The following is a 20,864-nucleotide window of genomic DNA, read 5'->3' as shown; positions in this document are numbered from 1 at the left end:
TCATGTGATTTCAAAGCTGAATTTGTAACATAATTATTCCAGTCCTCAGTGTCACATGATCCTTCAGAAATCATTCTGATATTCTGATTTCCTGCTCAAAAACATTTATTATTATTATTATTATTATTATTATTATTATTATTATTATTATTATTATTATGTTGAAAACAGCTGAGTAAAAGGACTCTTTCATCAGTAGACAGTTCAGAAGAACAGCACTTATCTGAAACTGAAAATCTGAAATCCACTCCTGAAATCTTTCATAACATTTCAAATGTCTTTATCATTTTTGATCTTTTGGATTAATTTAAAGCATCCTTGCTAAATAAAAGTAGTAATTTCTATTTCTATAATTTCTTGATATCATTTTTTAAATTTTGTTTAATTTTGTTTTGTTTAAAAAATAACTAACGACATGTATTTTATATGTAATGTAAGATTAGAGTTAGTGTTAATTACCTGTAATTATGCATAATTTACTATTGTTAGTACAGTTAGTTAGTACATATATAAAAATACTTTTATAAATGTAAAAGCATTTACAAGAAAATGTATTTTGAAGCTAAGCATTACTAGAAAAAAATAAAAAATTGTAAATTTTGTTTAACCAAAATAAAACGTTGAATTAAATACATTTTGTTTTTGTAATAGTTTAAATTACTATGCAACATTCTTCTCATATAAACAAAACTATTAATAATTAATATTACTCCATATATCCACTCTCGGTAATGCAATCGTATTCTCATTTATAAACTGGAATATAAATGCCAGTATTAATGCACAAGAATTTTTCCATATATATATATATATATATATATTTGTCACATTTATGTTTTAATTTATTTTTAATTACTTATTACTTGTATCTACTGTATATTTTATTTACTTTAGAATTTATAATTTATTTACTTTAGAATTTATAATTAAAAAAAGACACTGATAGATCAATGCATCAAAATCAGTGCCTGTCTTAATGTTGTTTGTGCAATATTTGTGTTTGGTTTAGAACCAAAGGAATCGGTTCGGCGACTGGATTGTTTCGATCAATTGCGATCGACTAATCTTGTCTTGCACTCGGTTTTCGTCAGAGCTTGACTACTACTGGCTTGTTTACAACAGCGGTGGCCATGGATGGTGAACGAGGAAGTATAGAACTGACGACATAGGTCGTGTACATTTTTACAATGGAGAGAGATACTGGTGCAATCACGTTAATTAAAGCTCTTGGGTGAGTAATGCTGAAATAAGCAGCGATTTAAAAACTTTGTTTTGTTTATGTCAAGATAATTACACTCACAGCTGTTTTAATATTTATGTTTTAATAGGTATAAAAGCAAAGAGTGCTTGAAGAAATGTAAGTGTGACGAATTACCTTGCCCTCTGCTCACCTGGTTGGTGTCAGAGCTAAGAGCAAGTTGTCCCGATATTCCAGGTAACCCAGCTGAGACCATCTATTTTTAGTCGTTTGTGATGAGTGAATAAAGGATTTCAATGTTTATTTTTAAATTTTTATTTATATACTTTTCAATGTATCATATTAATAATAAATTACTTAAATGATAAGACTTTTAAATATAATAATAATCATTTATATTTAGCCTTAATTCTAGGCCTAGGATGCAAAAAATTAAAACTTTTAAATTTCCTGCCTGTAAGACAACATTTTGCACAGCTTTGGTTTGACTATCTATTTTTGTGCTCGCATTATGGATATAATACGTCTGTGCTTCAGCACGGCGTGGTGGTGCAGTTCTGGTTGGGGAGCTGAGGGAAGTACTAAACGAGATGTCCTGTCCACAAAATGCACTTATATCAGAGCACCTTAGCCCACTTCTGCTGTTCAGAGTGACCGGTAAGGTAGGGAGGTGATGGATGATCTCAATCAGTGCATTTTTAGTATTTTATAAGAGCTGCTGTAAATTTCTTCACTCAATTTACAGAGTATTTGGTGACCGAGTTGGCGGCAGCACGTATGTTGACGTACAAAGAGAGTCATCCGGAAGATACAGAACAGAGTTGTGAGTCAAAGGGTAAAGAGCAAAGAAAATGGGAAAGTCTTAATAAAGATGAGCATGAAGAAATCAGCCCAGCACAAGAGGATAAAACTAATTGGAAGGAAGCAAATAAAGATCTTGCAGAACTGTTTCAGAATCTTGGCTTAGAAACATCCTCTCAAATAAGTGATGCCTGCGCAGAGGTAAGAAACATCGGCCGTGAAGTTGTAGTATGTTAGTACTAGAGGTTTTTAATTGTTTTGGTGATGTCTAACATATGCGTCATTTATTCAGGTGGAGTCACGGCTGTCATCACTTCCAGATGGTGAAGCTCCAGAAGCGTTATTAAAGTTCAGTCTGAACTCAGAGCAATGGGTATGTATTACAGTGAAATGGTATGTGCACATCCAGGGAAAAAGAAAAAAAAAACTTTAGAGCAGGAGCATGACCAAATGACACGGATTCATTATTTTTATTTAAAATGAGTTGTGTTGTTTGTTGTTTATGCCTACTCAGGTGTATGTATGTACAGGAATAGTTCAGCCAAAAGTGACAGTTTGCTAAAAATTTACTCAGGCCATTCAAGATGTAGATGAGTTTGCATTTTTTTTTTCATCAAAACAGGTTTGGAGAAATTTTGTGGATCCTCTGCAGTGAATGGGTGCCGTCAGAATGAGATTTCAGACAGCTGATAAAAACATCACAATAATCCACAACTAATCCACACAATTCCAGTCCATCAGTTAACTTCTTGTGAAGTGAAAAACTACATGTTTGGAAGAAAAAGTCTCTCATTAAGGTGTTTTGACTTTCAACCATTGTTTCCAGTCCATAGTTCATAACACCCTCCAGTGAAAAAGTCCACCCGCTGTTGTCGTTTTACATCAAAATACACCAATATATATGTTTAAAATGGTTTTCACTCATAGTGATTGATCTGTTCGTATTTTTCTTCCGATTCAGGTGAGATTTTAGCCATAAGCAACAATTTGGTTATTACAAAAACACAGCCTTTCACTACTGAAGACATTAATTGATGGACTGTGTTGTGTGTGACTGAGTCATGAGAATTAGTTGTAAATTATTGTGATGTTTTTATCAGCTATTTGGGCTCTCGATCTGACAGCACCCATTCACTGCAGAGAATCAACTGGTGAGCAAGCAAAGTAATACTAAATTTCTCCAAAACTTTTCTATTGAAAACTCACCTACATTTTGGATTCTTCTGATGATGTTCAAGTTGTAATTTTGTCTGACTGCCTAACAAACACCAAAAGTGCCAAAACATAAATATTTAAATAGTGTTTGAAAGCATTGTGGCAGTGCTGTCCTTTTGTGTATTAGAGAGTCACACTGACATTTTCAGAGCTCTATTCCATTTATTTTTTTTCCATTCTTAGGAAAAGATTCATGACATCAACAAAGCTCTCTGTAAGGATTATGAATGTCGGCGCCAAATGATGATCAAGCGTTTCCTTGTCACTCTACAATCCTTTACTTGGGGAGAGAGGGGAAAGGTACTAAGATTGTCTCTTTTGCAAATTATAAAGCATGTATTGTAATCTCTCACTGAGCAAATTCTCCCTATTTTTTTTTTTTTTTCAAGGAACGCAGTGATTTACTGTCTTCTGTGAAACCCTTCACACCTTCTGTCGAGTCCTCCGTCTCCATTGCTATGCTGTTGGCGGCCAGAGAAGACGAGTCTCGCATTAGGCCAGTTAAAGCAGGGCCTTCAACAGCTGTTCACAAGGTGCCCTTCACTAAAGTTTTGTAACTACAATTCAGTTTTTTCCCCCAGGGTTAAATGCTTTTTTGCATAAGAAAAGATTTAAAAACGGTTTAAACACAGCATTTGTTTCTGTCTGCAGGTACTGATGGGCAGTGTGCCAGACAGAGGGGGACGTCCTGGAGAGATCGAGCCACCGATGCCCAGCTTCACCAGTCGCAGTGAGGGAGGAGGCAGTCAACATCATAGAAAGAGAAGACGAGAATTTTCAGGAAAGAAGAAGAAAAACAAACAGAAGTAGATTTTTTTTTTAGTGCTAGTTTTGTAACTAACACAACAGAGCGAAAGAGCTTTATGTTAAAAGGAGGCAATATATACCATTAAAATGATAAAATAAGACCTCAATGATCATGAACTATGTAAAAAAAAAAAAAAGAATTCTTATTTACATTACTTAATGCACTATTTCATTTGATGAACAAAATTGTGATACATTCATTTCAATGAAATGTATAAATATGAATGGCTAAAAGCTGTATTTACTTTAAACATCCAAGATCTATGACGATATTATTAAAGTCAATTATGTTCCTTTGAAACAACATTTTCTCTTTTATCTCTCTTCACTTATTTAATTTCCCTTAATAATTTGCATTTTTACAATGCCTTTCATTTTAAGTAGTTGACATGATATTTCATGCAGTGGCAGCAATATCTTTAATCGTAACATGCTATATTTTATTAAAACTATTTTAAAATGAGTCTAGATCTTAGAAAATACTCATTTGCGTTTTAAATTACAATAAAAAGTGTGTTATTCTGAGTTGTGGAATAGAAAATTGTAGAATGTTTTTAAACACACACACACATTCATACAGTTTATATATTTATATTTGTGCCATTCTATAGAATTGGTGCAAACTGCTGCCCCACAACCAAAAAACACATTTAAAAAGCATTTAAGTATTCAAACTGTTGTTTAATAATTTGTGTTGTTTGTATTGTATAACGATGGCAGATGAGTTCCCCTTACAGGAATTGATAAAGTTTCCTACTAACTAACTATTTAACTCTTAGATGTTTACTAAGATCCTTTTATTATCTATTGAAACCCACAATAATATTTAAAATATCAGTAAGCTAGTGGGTACTTTTAAATGGGAGGTGGCTGTCCCTTATGAAAATGATATTAAAATATTTTTTGTATTTTGTTCCATTGCTGTTTTTAAAATGATCCTTTTGTGTTTTTTAAATAAAGTGAAGTTTAAAATATATATTTAATTTATTTTTTCTTTGTAAGTTATGAGACTTTATGTAAAAAAAATGTTTCCCACATTTTCACCTCACTACCAAAACAGTGTATGTTTTAGTCCATTGGTTGAGACTTGCTTTTATCTACACCCCTACATTTATGATCAGGAAATATTTGTGTCCCTCTCTCTTATAGCTACAAGGTGCGAGTAGATAGGCCATATTATTTTGAAGTAAATGTGTTCGAAAGTATGAAAAATCTGTGTGTAACTTTAAAGAATGTCACTACCAAACACCATTTTTCTATAATTAAGCACACTTTTAGTTTACTTTAAGTTAATATTTTATTTTTAGTTAATATTTTATTTTACAGCACCCATTTTATTATTTAAGTTAATATTTATATTTTAAGTTATTATGTGTGTACAACTGTTATAAGAACTGTGCTAGCTAACCATGTGCTGAATAAAATATACTGAATTATCAACTAAGATGTTATGATAGTGTTTGGTTCAGTGTATTTTTAAACTAATGAATCCTTTAGTTCGAAATCAGTATGATCAACTTTTTGCCTTTTACAAAGAAAACTGGATACAACAAACCTAAATCACACGTGACATTTATAAAAATTGTAATTGTTTTTGATTTACCTCTGAATTTTTTTTAAATAAAATAGAAAAAAATATATTTTTAAAATGAAGATGTAAGCAAAATCTTAATTTACTGAATGAGATATTACTGTGTTTAGGTAGTGACAATATGAGAATTAACTGCACAATTACTAGAAATATGTACCTTATTATCCAATTTGCATACATACAAAATTTGTGGAAAAAGACATTTTTTTTTTAAAGATGACTTTGCACCAGTTCAGTAGAATGGCCCATATAAATGTTAACCTGTAGTCTTAATGTTTATGTTAAGGTTCATGCCTATATTAACTACCCCTTTGTGGTTTTATCTAGCTTTGATGAAATTTAAACTTAAACTGAGAATGATAAGATGTAACACTTAGGTAGAGTTTATGTAAGTATTTATCTTTATAAAGATAAATATTGTTATAATACTCCTCAATATTTTGGTATTTATTGTTATGTTTACCGTAAAGAGTTGAACTTATGGGCAGTAAATGGTTAACTGGAGTGTTTGGATTAAGCCGCTCTCTGGTAACCAAGGACGATTCCGCGCTCACACACCCTGACAACATATTAAAAAGCGATTAAACTTTGCAACACAACACTGCACAACCGATGCATTTCATGAAATTATATTTACACTCAATTTTAGGACGGCAAATATTTTTTCTTTGGAGACTTTAAACTTAATGTTTGACTAAGCGATACTGGTTTGTTTTTTTTCCCCCTTGCAATACTGGATCATCCTAGATGTGTTTTTTTGAGTCGATTAAATTGATTTGATACAATCCAAGATATGTCTGGAATTCAGCATGCATCCAATCAAAGCATCAAGCCTTTTAAATCGAGTGAGGAGTATCTCTATGCCATGAAAGAAGACCTGGCAGAATGGCTGGGAGATTTATACAACATTGACATTGACGTAAATAATATTTTGGAGGTGTTGGAGACAGGTGCGCTGCTGTGTGCTCATGCGAATAACGTGACACGAGTGGCGGACGACTTTCTGAAGAGAACCGGACCCACGGAGATCCCGCTGCCCGCTTCTGGAGTCACTTTTTTCACCTCTGCCCATCCAACAACATTCCTGGCTCGGGATAATGTGACGAATTTCATCAACTGGTGTCGGAAAGAGATGAGCATTCCAGGTATATTTTATTATTTTAAATATAAATGAGACTGTTTATATTAGTTTAATATTGAATTGTTACTTAAAAGAACATAAATCAGTTTATGTTTGCAATTCTGACACTTCCCTGGTGAAAAAAACAGCATATGCTGGTTAGGTAGGTTTTGATGCTGGTTTAAGCTGGTCCTTTGCTGGTTTTTGCTGGTCATGTTTTGATGCTGGTTTAAGCTGGTCCTTTGCTGGTTTTTGCTGGTCATGTTTTGATGCTGGTTTAAGCTGGTCCTTAGCTGGTTTTTGCTGGTTTATGCTGGTCCTTAGCTGGTTTAAGCTGGTCCTTTGCTAGTTTATGCTGGTCCTTAGCTGGTTTAAGCTGGTCCTTTGCTAGTTTATGCTGGTCCTTAGCTGGTTTAAGCTGGTCCTTTGCTGGTTTTTGCTGGTCATTTTGCTGGTCAAGGACCAGCATGAACCAGCAAAGGACCAGCTTAAACCAGCATCAAAACATGACCAGCAAAAACCAGCAAAGGACCAGCATAAACCAGCATCAAAACATGACCAGCAAAAACCAGCAAAGGACCATCTTAAACCATCATCAAAACATGACCAGCAAAAACCAGCAAAGGACCATCTTAAACCAGATAAGGGCCAGCATAAACCAGCAAAGGACCAGCTTAAACCAGCATCAAAACATGACCAGCAAAAACCAGCAAAGGACCAGCTTAAACCAGCTAAGGGCCAGCATAAACCAGCATTAAAACATGACCAGCAAAAACCAGCAAAGGACCAGCTTAAACCAGCTAAGGACCAACATAAACCAGCAAAGGACCAGCTTAAACCAGCATCAAAACATGACCAGCAAAAACCAGCAAAGGACCATCTTAAACCAGCTAAGGGCCAGCATAAACCAGCAAAGGACCAGCTTAAACCAGCATCAAAACATGACCAGCAAAAACCAGCAAAGGACCAGCTTAAACCAGCATCAAAACATGACCAGCAAAAACCAGCAAAGGACCAGCTTAAACCAGCATCAAAACATGACCAGCAAAAACCAGCAAAGGACCAGCTTAAACCAGCTAAGGACCAACATAAACCAGCAAAGGACCAGCTTAAACCAGCATCAAAACATGACCAGCAAAAACCAGCAAAGGACCAGCTTAAACCAGCTAAGGACCAACATAAACCAGCAAAGGACCAGCTTAAATCAGCATCAAAACATGACCAGCAAAAACCAGCAAAGGACCAGCTTAAACCAGCTAAGGGCCAGCATAAACCAGCAAAGGACCAGCTTAAACCACCATCAAAACCTACCTAACAAGCATTCCAGCATCAAAACATACCTACCAGCATATGCTGGTTTTTTCACCAGAGTTACCACTAGATAGTGCTGTGAGCTCACAATACCAGAGAAGCTTTTCAGTGGTTGAGCGGTTGGTACACATTTAAACGAGGTTTTCCTCATTAAAAAAGTTTTATACATCAAAGGGTGAATATTAAATGTGATAAATATGTCATGTTCACTCACATGAGAAGACTTCAGTCACAGTAGCCTAATAAAAGTTTTACATAGAGCCTCATGGGGACCTCCATATTGAAATCACATGACCAGTTGAATATAGTTCTTCTATTATATGCTATATCTTAACAGACATTTTCCTTGTGGAATAAATTAATATTGAATAGAGAATGTATGAGTGCACCTTTAATTTCATTGTTTTGTTCTTATAGTTTCTATTCTGTTTTCTGTAAGCATCTTAAACTCTGCCCTCATTGCAGATGTACTGATGTTTGAGACAGATGACCTTGTCCTGCGTAAGAATGAGAAGAATTTTGTGCTGTGCCTTCTTGAGGTGGCCAGACGGGCCTCTCGTTTCGGCATGGCTTCACCAGTCCTCATTCAGCTGGAGCAGGAGATAGAGGAGGAGATTCGAGAAGAGATGGAGGACTTCCCTGCTCAGTCCAAGCCACAGAGGAGCTTGATAAACATCCAGAATCTAGATGAGATGGTGCTGCATCAAAGATTAAATTTACTTAATGTTTACTGATCTGCTGAAGGCACTGCATTTTAATTAAGAATTTAATCTAAATTAAGCATTTTTTGCATTAAATAATTAGATTCTATTAAAATTATAGATTAAAACAGGGTTCAATGCAGGGGCCAGTTGCACAAACATAGCAATTATGTTAGCCAAGGAGTAATCAATCAACTATGTTAAACTTTTTTAGATTCAAATTAGTCTGTGTTACATAAATGATTTTTAAAAAGTTATGACCAGTCTTATAGAAAAAATATATAACACCTGCTTGTGAAACTAGTCTAAGAAATTTATACATTTGGATGACATGATCACTTTAGGTGAATCTCACAAAACCTTTTTAAAACACATTTCACATCCCAGCCCGAATTTAATAGAACAAAAACTGCATAAAACCTACTTGAGTATCAAAGATTTTGCATTGTAACATGCTGGGCAACAGCTGAGAACATCCACCGTCATATCTTCAGAAATATAATTTAGAATGTATATAATATTTAAATTTTATAATATAATATAATATAATAATAATAATATATAATACACAATTGTTTTTATTATAAACTATTAATTTATCCATGGTAGTTTGATATATCATTTTATTTAATTTCTTTTCCTTAAATTAAAAGAAAAAAAAACAGATGATTTGACCAGACAGGATGATTTTCATGCACTTTAAGGCATTTAAGCACATATGAAAAAAGACATTACTTAGCAAGCCTGTAACCACTTAAATAAATAAATTTAAAAAGCTTTTCTTTTTTTCTTTTTTTTTTTTGGCAAATCCAGATAATTTACCATAGAAATATTAGGTTTTTAAAACATTTATGACTTATAGCGCCAGTTGTGGTCCGATCACCTTGAACCTTTGCATGCTTGTTTAGAATCACCTATCGCATGTGCTCACCAGGTTTCGTGAAGTTTTAAGTTTTCTTTTAGGCTTTATAGGATTTGGGGTATATCTGGACAGGCCCTTTTCTAAATTACCCTGTAATAGCTTCCCAAAGGGTAAATTTCAACATTTTTTTGATAATTATTGACCTAGAGCAGGGGTGCCCAAACTCAATCCTGGAAGACCGGCATCCTGCAGAGTTTAGCTCCAACCCCAATTAAATGCACCTGAACCAGCTAATGAAGCGATTACTAAGCATACTAGAAACTTCCTGGCAGATGTGTTGAGGCAAGTTGGAGTTAAACTCTGGAGGACACCGGACCTCCAGGACCGAATTTGGGCACCCCTGACCCAGAAAGTCCAGAGAATTGTACTGCAGTGTTTTTTTTACCCGATTGAGCAAAAAAACCCCAATAGGACTAGTTTGCAAACATAAGTTTTTTACATCTTCTCAATCATTTAACAAACAATTTGGTTGACAGCAGTGGTTCTAGAGGCAAAGTTGTCCAGAATAAGGAGTTTTATCATATGATATGAATATCCTGTTTATGTGCAAAAAACCATGTACAATCAACATTGAAAAAAGTAATATCGCATCCCAGTTGGTGATTTCTTTCAAATTTCTCTCAGACCTTTGGGGCCATGAGTCAAACAGGCCCACCAAGTTTTGTGCTGATCGGCCTCCGTTAACCTTGTCTAATGGATGGTCAAACTTCATCGGCCAATGGCGGCCATGTTTTTTGAAATACCCAAATGTCCTTATAGACACTTGTGGTACTTTCGACCAAGACCGTCATCAGCAATTTTCATGTTGATAGGACAAATGGTTGCGTAGGTATAGCCATTTTTATTTTCCCTCTTATAGCGCCACCAAGTGGCCGAGCTCCACAATTTTTTGTCCTGTAAGGTCAGATTGAGCTCTTACATAGGTGTTGTGAGTTTGGTGAAGATATCTCATTCTGTTCAGGAGTTATAGGCATTTTACTAAAAGTGGCCTTGCCCCTAACAAACGTTATGCTGTCCCTTTGCGACAGTAAGTCGAAAGTTCAACTTTTTTGGTAATTTTTGATATTCAGTCTCCAGAGAATCTTCCTGAACTGGTTTGGTCAATCAGGTGAAAAACCTAGGACTACTTCACAAAAGTAGGTTTTTCAAAAAATCCAAAATACCCAAAAATTTCACTCACAATCGAATCTGATGCATTTTATCGCACATGCGTTTTGTCCATCGTGAGCCAAGGATTCCAACGACATGAGCCAACACTCAAGCCTGCGACTGATGGTTTATAATAGTTATTAGCGATTACGTACTTTTGCCTGCTGTAGCGTCCCTGTCAGGCCATTTGGGGAGAGCCTTGGTTACGCTGTCAGCGGTAAGAGTACTACCATCCCTCCCAAGTTTCAAGTCTCTACGACTTACGGTTTGCACATTCAGTCATTCTAACAATTACAATAGGGTTTCAGTGCTATGCGAAAAAAGAAGTAAAGAAAAAATAATGTTTGGCATTCAAAGTATAATTTATTTTTTTCACTCCTGAAGTCTAATGAACAGTTTCTCTGTCACAGCCAGTGTTTGTTGTTAGTAATTAGTCATTTAGCAGATATTTTAAACCAAAGCGACTTCCTGGTAAGTACACTTATTACAGACACAAGCCATCTGTAATTAAGTGCTTTGCTCAAGGGCACAATGATGGCAGCTCATCGCTTGCCTTCCAGCGACTGAACCACTACCGCCTATAACACAAACCCCACTGTTATTCAACAGATATGGCATGCAAGAGGATGCCTTGGAAACAAGGACACCTAAAGGGTCAAAGCTGAACATCCATCTATACCTATAAGATTCATGTCTCCTTTTACCATTTAAAATGATTTGCAGGGATAGGAAAAAGGAGAGGAACTTTGAATTAGACTGCCATTTTGATTTGTGGCTCTCTTGACTGATTAATGGAGGCTTTCAAAGTGGCAGGTTGCATCTGCTCAGAATACTCTGTCAGAGGTGTGTGGGTCATGCCAATAACATTTCTGAATGTGTGTGTGTGTGCAGGTCCAGCTTCTGATAAGCAGATGCACTTGCCCTTCCCAGTTCCCCATGGTGAAGGTATCAGAGGGCAAATACAGAGTGGGAGACTCCAACACTCTCATATTTGTGCGGGTAGTGTATATAATACTTCTTTCTGTCAATTTATCATCTTTCTCAGTGCAACTATGGTTCCAGCATAGACAAGCAGAAATATGTGTTGATCCATCATGGTCAGTAAAAATATATTTTAGTGTCTCAGCTTTGTTGAAAAGAAATGAAAGAGTATTTGTTTTGTGGATGTGATAACAAGAGATAAATGGCTTCTAAACAAAAGCACATTCAACTGCAGATGACATTTGCTCATAAAGATGTGTGTGTGTGTGTGTGTGTAGATTTTGAGGAATCATGTTATGGTGCGAGTGGGCGGAGGATGGGACACCCTGGAGCACTATCTCGACAAACATGATCCCTGCCGCTGCACTTCTCTCAGTACGTGGATATGCACACAAACACACACCTACCACAACTATTAGCATCAGAAATGATATAGTGAAAGGTTTTTTGGGTAAACTATCCTTTTAAGATGGCTTATGAAATACATTATGAGACACTGTAGTGGGATGCCTAGTGGCGTAGTGTTTGTATAATCTTCATTAATATTTCATTACATCACAACACTTGGAGCATATAAAAAAGCGCTTCTTCAAGGAATTGAATGAGTTTTTCCTCTCTTTTTTTTCCTATTTCACATATACATATGTACATCAGTACATAAGCTGACCACACGTCCAGCTACTCCGCTGCATGAGATCAAAGAGCGGTTTACTACAACACAACCTGATGGCCAGTGTGTGTCTCAAACCACTCTTATGCTGAGCCGAACTCAGTCCCCCCTACAGCCAGTTGTCTGGACTCCTTCAGCCACCTACAGAGCCCAGAGAGGAAGACCCTTTCCCCCACACTCCTCCTGTTCCCCTGACCCTGAACATCAGCCTGGCCGCCGGAGAAACAGCCCCTCTCCTAACAAGTAAGCTCCCAATGGGAGTAAGGTCAAAGGTTGTCATTTGACTCAGAGGCTGTGTTTTATTGTTTGGATCATGAATTGTTGGCGTTTCAGACCACAACACACTCATACCTGAATTACCAAAATAGCTGTTTAACTTTTAGTATTATGAGACTAAATATAGTCCATTTTGATTTCATGTTGACAATTTTAAAGTTGGCATGAAATGAAAATTCACAAATATCATCTTTTGACTGTGAATGATTCATTCATGCATATGCAAATTTTGACCTTGTAATTTTTAATCAGAACGTCATAACTGGATCTTCCGGAAAACGACTTCTCTCGTGACATATTCCAATTAAATCCTGTAAACTCGCATTTAGATCTGCCACCCTCCAATCAACAGACGATGCATACAACCAAGGCCCTGCTCTAATTTTTTTTCCAGTAATCCATTTAATCTCATAAGAACGCAGTACGGGTGAAAACTGCCATTAGACTTCTGTTTCTGCTTCAGTTACATTGTGGCTTTAAATGAACATTTTCTTGTATATGGGCCATTCTACAGAATTGGTGCAAAGTGCTGTCCCACAACCAAAAAAACACATTTAAAAAGCATTTAAGTATTCAAATCATAGATGTTTACTAATATTCTTTTATCACTACTGAAACCCACAATAATATTTAAAATATCAGCAAGCTTAATATAAATAAAATCATCATTTAGTGGGTATTTGCAATTGGGACGTGGCTGCCCTGAACCCTAAAGGTCATTAAGGTCCAAAATGTTTGTCAGAAATTTTTGATAGGAAAGGATGACGAATACGAAAAAAATGGAAAAACGCATACGAAAATTTATGACTCAGTGTGCAATAACCTTAACCCCTAATTTTCAGTTTAAATGATTTTTTGTTTTTTTCTTAAAGTGAAGTTGAAAAATTATTTATTTTATATATTTTTTTGTAAATTATGAAACTTTAAGTAAAAAAAAAATGTGTTCCGCATTTTCATGTCACTACTGAAACGTATTGTCCCTCTCTCTCATAGCTACGTGGTGAGTACATACACTGTAAAAAAAATTTGTTGAGTCAACTTAAAATAATTTGTTACCCGGCTGCCTTAAAATTTTAAGTTCAGTCAACTCAAGAACAGTTTATTCAACTTGAAATGTTAAGTTAGACTAAGTGACAACTTAGATATTTGAGTTGATTCAACTTAAAAATTTAAGGCAGCTGGGTTACTTACCCAGCTTTTAAGTTTAACAAACACAAATATCTAAGTTAACATTTCAAGTTGACTAAACTTATTTGAGTTGACTGAACTTAAAATTTGAAGGCAGCAGGGTAACAAATTATTTTAAGCTGACTCAACAAATTGTATTTTTTGTTTTTTACAGTGTAGGCCCCATCATTTTAATGTAAATGTGTTCAAAACTATTAAAAATCTGTGTGTAACTTTAAAGAATGTCACTACCGAACACCATTTTTCTATAATTAAACAGTTTTTTTGAGAGTTATTCTATAACATTTAGTTATTATGTGTGTACAACTGTTCAGAACTGTGCTAGCTAACCATGTGCTGATTAGCATCTTTGACCTAGGTTCAAATGTTTCTAAAATTGTCACTACAATGTCACAAAACAATGTCATCATTGTTTCGGTAGTGACAAAAAGAACACATAATCCAACACATATGTTTTAGTAATGTTTTAATATGTGAGTTAAAATTCTGTAATGTGTTTTGGCACCTCAAAACATTACCATCACTATCGAAAATGTGCTGTCACAACCGAAACATGGGATGTTTTGTCAACTATAAAGTATACTGAATTGTCATCTAAGATGTTTTGATAGTGTTTGGTTGAATGTATATTCAAACTAATGAATCATTAAGTTCAAAATAAGTATGATCAACCTTTTGCCTTTTACAATTTAATTCAAAATACAACAAATCTCGTAAATCTGGAAATATTGTTAAAACTGTAATTGTTATTGATTTACCTCTTAAAACTTTTTAATAAAATAGAAAAAATAGATATTTACAAGGAAGATGTACTGTGAGCAAAATCTTACTAGGTCAGTATAACCTTTCTTATTAAATTATATATTACTGTGTTTCGGTATAGGGACCAATTTCCAAAACTATATGAAAATGAACTGTGCACTTACTAGAAATGTGTACTTTGAATATTATAAAACATTTGCATACATACAAAATTTGTGGAAAAAGACACATTTTTTCAAGATGTTTCTAACCCTGACTTTGAAACAATTCTGTTGAACGCCCCATATATACAGTAAGAGCTATTTGTGATTGGTCTTATAAAAAATCTTCCCCAGACATAGAGCTGGCTAACAGGATGAGAGAAATCCACTTAAATCCACTTGAATCCCTTGGATTCTCACAGACATATTACTTGTCATCTGAGGTTTGAAAACCCCGACAATAACAACACCCAAAGTCTAAGGCATTAACATAGCAAGACGGAGTTTGTGTGCATGACAAAGGCAGAGACAGGGGCTGAGATTTTTTTAAATCTAATTTACAACTGAGCGTGCCCCTTCAGCAATTAAACAGTCACCAAGAAGCAAACTTGTTCCACTTCATCATGACATCTCATTAGCAATGTCACGCTTTTCAGCAAAGACCTTTTCGAGCATGTAATTACAGGGACTATTAATTCATATTATTATTACCATAGTCTCTATCATACACACATTTAATTACCACCACATTTAATGTTGGCTATTAAACTGTATTAAAATTAGTGGACTAACAAAAGGAAGAAATTAACATTCATGATCCATTCATGTTAATGTTGTGCATTGATTTGTGTGGTAATGTTTAGTAACTCTTAACATAAGGGGTTTTAGACTGCTATTTTAATCGGCATTTTGTAACCATGATCATAAATGATGGTTATCACTGAAATCATACATTATACAGAAGAACTTACAGTGTGATTGAATAAATATGCAATTTCACTTACCTACGCACAATATTATATAAGAGTTTGCATTAATTGCTGTCATTTACTGCATTTTAAAACATTAATAGACTTGAAATGTGAAATGTGACCCTGGACCACAAAACCAGTCATAAGTAGCATGGGTATATTTGTAGCAAAAGCCACCAATACACTGTATGGGTCAAAATGATCTTTTATGCCAAAAATCATTAGGATATTAAGTAATGATCATGTTCCATGAAGATATTTTGTAAATTTCCTACAGTAAATATATCAAAACTTAATGTTTGATTAGTAATATGCATTGCTAAGAACTTAATTTCGACAACTTTAAAGGTGATTGATTTTTTTGCACCCTCAGATTCCAGATTTTGAAATAGATGTATCTCGGCCAAATATTGTCCTAACAAACCATACATCAATGGAAAGCTTATTTATTCAGCTGATGTACAGTTTCACTCAGTTGGTTTTGTGCTCCAGGGTCACAAATGCTTTTTGTAATTACTTGCATGTCATTTCTTTATAAACCCAGTAGGCAAACAGTCTTAATAGAATTTATAAGTAAAGAAAATAGCAGAAAAGTACTCTCTTTGGTTGTAGAAATGAGCAATATGAGAGGTTTCAATAGGTAAAATTGGAAAATAATTGAATGTAGCGTGTAGCGTCTGGTCTCTTTTGAATAGCGAGAGTAGAATATAAAGCTAAAGCTAATAACATCTAAATGGCAATGACAAAAATGCATTTGCATTTACCTTAAATGTTGTCAAAATCAGGCCACCTTAAAATGTGAAAAAGCAGAAAACTCATGCTAATGCCAGGCCAGGAAATACTACTAGGAGTTGACCTGCGAATAGGTTGCTTTAATATATGTCCATGAAATGTTCATTTCATCTAATCTCTGCTGATTTGATAAAATGGAGTTTGGAAACTACCATATGCTTAATAAAGAATTTTTTTTGTCACTAAGTACATGATACTATTAACAGCTGTTGAGGAAGCACAGACTCACTGACACTGACAAGGCTCTGTGTGGGTGTTTTTCCAGATTAAAAGAGCGACCGAGTACTCCATCTTGTGTGTACACTTGTGCTGACAGTAAAGACAGCTTGAAAACAAACTCCTCCAGAAGGAAAGGCAGAGATGTAACAAGAACGTCACAGGCACCTCGTCTCACGAGCAGTCTTCCACGGGCCACCCATCATCCTACCACACCACAACCTGAGATACAGCGTCCTCAAACTCCTCTAGTCCTTCAGAGGAATGCCAATCAGATCCAACCCCAGCAGGTGCCTGAGAAGAACCTGGGACAAACATGGACGAAATCACAGTTTGTTTCCAAATTGAGACAAAATTCCACACTTGGATTTAAAGGACGAGAGAACCAGGACAAAGTGCACCTTGTCTTGGACTCACAAGAATGTCCAGGAAGGACCTTCCAGAGTCCTCCTAGAAATACACATTCATGTTCCAAACCTCCGAACATCACCATTCGTGAGCCAGAGGACAATGGGGGTCCCAAAAAAACCCCACATTTCGTCCGTACCTCTTCTCCTTTTAAAGGGCTAATGGGGGCCCTAATTTCAGAAGCACAACACTCCAGACCTAGAACACCAGCTAAGATCTCTCAAGAAGAATCACCAGATAAAATTAAACACATTCTGGATGTAAGTGAACAACGAGCAGATAGATCAGTCAGCAAGAAGATACAGCACTTGTCCCTACCGGTGCTGAACATTATGCAGTCTCCTCACATTAACAGCTCAAGTAAATCTTCCAAAAGCGTCGTTGATTCTCAGAAGTCTCAAGGAGATTTAGGAAGTGAAGAGGGAGGAACTGAGAGAAGTTATCTTTTCACTCCTACTCCTCTTAGCCCTGCTCAGGAAGCCATCCTCTATAAGAGCCTAGAAGAGGAAATCTTGTCCAATCTACAGCAGCTAAGCGTTGACTCAGAAACCAGTACAAGCTCTGATGAGAGGAACCACGAGAATCCCAAGAATTGTAGAAAGCTCCCATCTGACAGGTGTAAAAGCTCTAACAGATCAGCAAGTCTTCATCGGGCAACACCCAACAGGGCTTTTGATGCAGTCATTGCTGAACTCTCAGGTGAACAAAGGAAGCTGGAGAAGGTGTCAGTTGAGAAGTGGGTGAACACACTTCAGGGCCTCAGAGGGAAGGTGGAGGAAGACCACGTTGCCGCTCATCACCTTAAACCGTGTATGACCAGTTCTTGGTCCTCACTGGGATCCAGTATGGATTCAAAAGAGACTGCTGAACTTGTGAAGGTGCCATTTGACAACTCCAACGTTGAGACTAAAATTCCTCATGGAAAAGGATCAAGTGTAGGAACTGAACATGTAAAAAAGCAGAGGAGTTCTTCAATCACACAAAGGAGATCCTTAAGGAAGCCAGAGAGAGTGCCATCCATCTTCAAGCTAAAACTAAGACCCTGTGTGCGACCCAGACGCGACCACAGGTCAGACCGAAAGCCTTCAAAGATCCCAAAACCAGTTTTCTACAAAAGAACAAGCTGTAAAGAAGGAAACTCTCACAACCAGAGAGGAAACGATTCCCAACATGGGCCTTTTGGCACAGACAAGTCTAGAGGAAACTCCCAGGTCCCAATACCAAGTACAACAAAGTGCCAAAGATCAAACAAGGAGCCACATGCTGCAGATCAACATCTGGAAACCTGGGTTTAACCAACAGCTCATTGACAATTCACAGTTTTGTCATTTTAGAGTTTACTGAAAATTTGACTGCCAGTTCAGACAAGCCATATGTTGGTCAAATACTGTTTTAGTTGATAGAAAATGCACTTTTCCGTAGGCCTTCAAGATCAGTTAGAAAAATCACAGCACTTTCATTAGAGATTAAAGTCGTCTTACCTAAAATTAGATGTATGTTGGAGTTTTGTTGATTGTTTATACATATATTGTTTATACATACTGTACATGGAAAAAGTACAGTACATGAATATATAAAACCCTCCTTGACATTTGTTTTAATGTCATAGCCATGTAGCCAGGTATTTTTGTTGTTTTCCATCACTCTTTAGGGTCTAATTGATTAATATGTCATTGTTAAGGGAGAACTATTATGCCCCTTTTACAATATGTAGTATAAGTCTCAGGTGTCCCCAGAATGTGTCTGTGAGGTTTCAGCTCAAAATACCCCACAGATCATTTATTATATCATTTTGAAAATGCCTATTTAAAGTGCAAGCAGAAACACTGTGTTTTCGTGCATGTCTCTTTAAATGCAAATGAGCTGCTGCTTCCCGCCCCCTTTTCCAGAATAGAGCTGTGCCTTTACAGTTCATAGCTCAGATACTCTGCTAAAAAAACATCTGTTTGGATTTGATTATCATGTCTATCACGCTGAAATCATGCATTTTAAAGCCAGTTTAAACTTCTGATATACGGTTTTCTGAGCGCACACATCCGAAGCACGCGCACAGAAAGCGGCTGTCACACAGCATGTAAGTACTAAACTACATTGTCTTTCATGTCTTATTGCGCTTAAACTGTCAAATTTATGTTAAAAACACACAAAAGTTACAAAAACAGACGGTTATGTCTGTGAAGGTAAACAGCTGTGAAATAAATCGCATGTTTCTATTAGATCTGTGCGGCAGCGTAATATACAGTAAATAAATCAATAAGCTCTCTTGCCTCCTCCGAGGCTGGGACTCTAAATAGTGTTCTGTGCTCATCTGTGCAGCCAAACACAGAACTTTTTCCATGGGGTTAAAACTGGTACACCATTATTGCTTGCAAAAAACAAAATAACAGCGGCGTGGGTAAAAACGTGCGAATAAAGAGGCAGTAATATTATAATAAGATCCCCTTACCACATGACCGGGGTAGCGCAATAGTAGTGTACTATTGGGTAGTGTTTCGTTTTTTCCACATGCTTTCCACAACATTTTCTCAGTTGGTAGATGCAGTAGGGACCCGATTATAGCACTTTAACATGGAAAAATTCCGATTTTCATGATAAGTCACCTTTAACTCTGTGTCAAGATGTTTACTACAAGTTTCACTCTGTATGAGCTGTTTGGAGGAATGTTTCAACTGTTTTCGTCCACTGTGAAAGTCATTGGGGTCCAAAACAACACTAGAGCTCACTTGCTTTCATTGTATGCATAAAATAACTCTTCAAATGAGCTCTTTTGTGTTCTACAGAACAAAAAAAGTCTTACAGGTTAGGAACGACATGAGGGTGAATAAATTATGACATAATTTTCATTTTTGGTTAGACTATGCAATATCCAGAGCTGTTTAACATATAATTTGGTTTCAGCTTTTTAGACTCTAGATTAAGGTTTGTAAAGAGAGTCGTCTGAATTGATATCGTTTTTTATTGCTATGAGCATTTCTTCTCATTGTCACACTCTGGCAGTAGAAGAGCCTGCAGACGTGATGGATCAGATGTTATTCTTCCATGTAATCATGCTTGAAGATGATGAGAAAGAGAAAATTGCTTAATTTAATAAAAACTGTTGCACTGACATCTGAGCCATTTGAGTGTTCGCTGCATCAAAATGCATGTCTATGTGCAGATTTAAATTTTTAGGTTTTTACATTTTGTAACATGCTGTAAATGTTTCAAGAGTGGACAGCTACATCAAGCATCCCGCTAGCGTTTCTTCCTTGGCGTTTTCCAGTCACCTTGTGCTTCAGTGTTTTGGCTGCTAGTTTTATAAATAACTCTTGGCATAAGTCGGCAGCTAATAATAGCATCGTCAGAACTGCAGTCTGTCACACTACAGCAGCTGTGCTCCCTTGCAACTTTCTTCTCCTTGTTCCCTCCCTCCAACCCCAGTCCCCTTTCATCCTCCGCTCCCCCTTCCTTAACATCCCCAGACTCTTGTCAGTGGAGAGGAGCACTTTGAAGATATCCTCAGAGGACTGTGAGAGCATGATACTGTGAGGACCTCAATTTTGTGGACTCGGGATAAAAGGATTAAATTTGGCTTACACCGAATCTCATCCAATTATTTAGAACGTGAAATAAACATATGAAAACATGCTTCCATTTGTCATGTTACCTGAAATTATCCTTTGATTAGTTAAGGATTAATGAACATTAGTAAGCTTCACCAGCGCAGTCACAATATTGCATGCTGCCTCGCTGATTTAAATAGTACATGGTGTGAATCACACTTTGTTATTACTGTGCACGTGTAGTGCATTGTATAAACAGCAG

General features: G+C 36.2%; 2 protein-coding genes across 2 annotated transcripts; both read left to right on the top strand.

Annotated features, from left to right (window-relative positions):
* Positions 1-1,107: 1,107 nt before the first annotated feature.
* On the top strand, positions 1,108-4,995 carry im:7138535 (uncharacterized protein LOC797998 homolog). Its single transcript, XM_051108687.1, has 8 exons — positions 1,108-1,231; positions 1,329-1,435; positions 1,736-1,855; positions 1,944-2,200; positions 2,292-2,372; positions 3,398-3,514; positions 3,604-3,747; positions 3,866-4,995. The coding sequence occupies exons 1-8, from the start codon at positions 1,188-1,190 to the stop codon at positions 4,022-4,024; spliced, it is 1,029 nt and encodes a 342-aa protein (XP_050964644.1). The 5' UTR covers positions 1,108-1,187; the 3' UTR covers positions 4,025-4,995.
* A 1,155-nt stretch (positions 4,996-6,150) lies between these two features.
* On the top strand, positions 6,151-20,734 carry LOC127164838 (GAS2-like protein 2A). Its single transcript, XM_051108942.1, has 6 exons — positions 6,151-6,757; positions 8,509-8,738; positions 11,707-11,814; positions 12,075-12,171; positions 12,451-12,709; positions 16,702-20,734. The coding sequence occupies exons 1-6, from the start codon at positions 6,406-6,408 to the stop codon at positions 18,353-18,355; spliced, it is 2,700 nt and encodes an 899-aa protein (XP_050964899.1). The 5' UTR covers positions 6,151-6,405; the 3' UTR covers positions 18,356-20,734.
* The last annotated feature ends 130 nt before the right edge of the window (positions 20,735-20,864 follow it).

This window comes from Labeo rohita, chromosome 5, assembly GCF_022985175.1.
Source record: "Labeo rohita strain BAU-BD-2019 chromosome 5, IGBB_LRoh.1.0, whole genome shotgun sequence".
Taxonomy (NCBI): domain Eukaryota; kingdom Metazoa; phylum Chordata; class Actinopteri; order Cypriniformes; family Cyprinidae; genus Labeo; species Labeo rohita.
The sequence above is the reverse complement of the archived record's forward strand: the minus strand, read 5'-3'. Positions and strand labels throughout refer to the sequence as shown.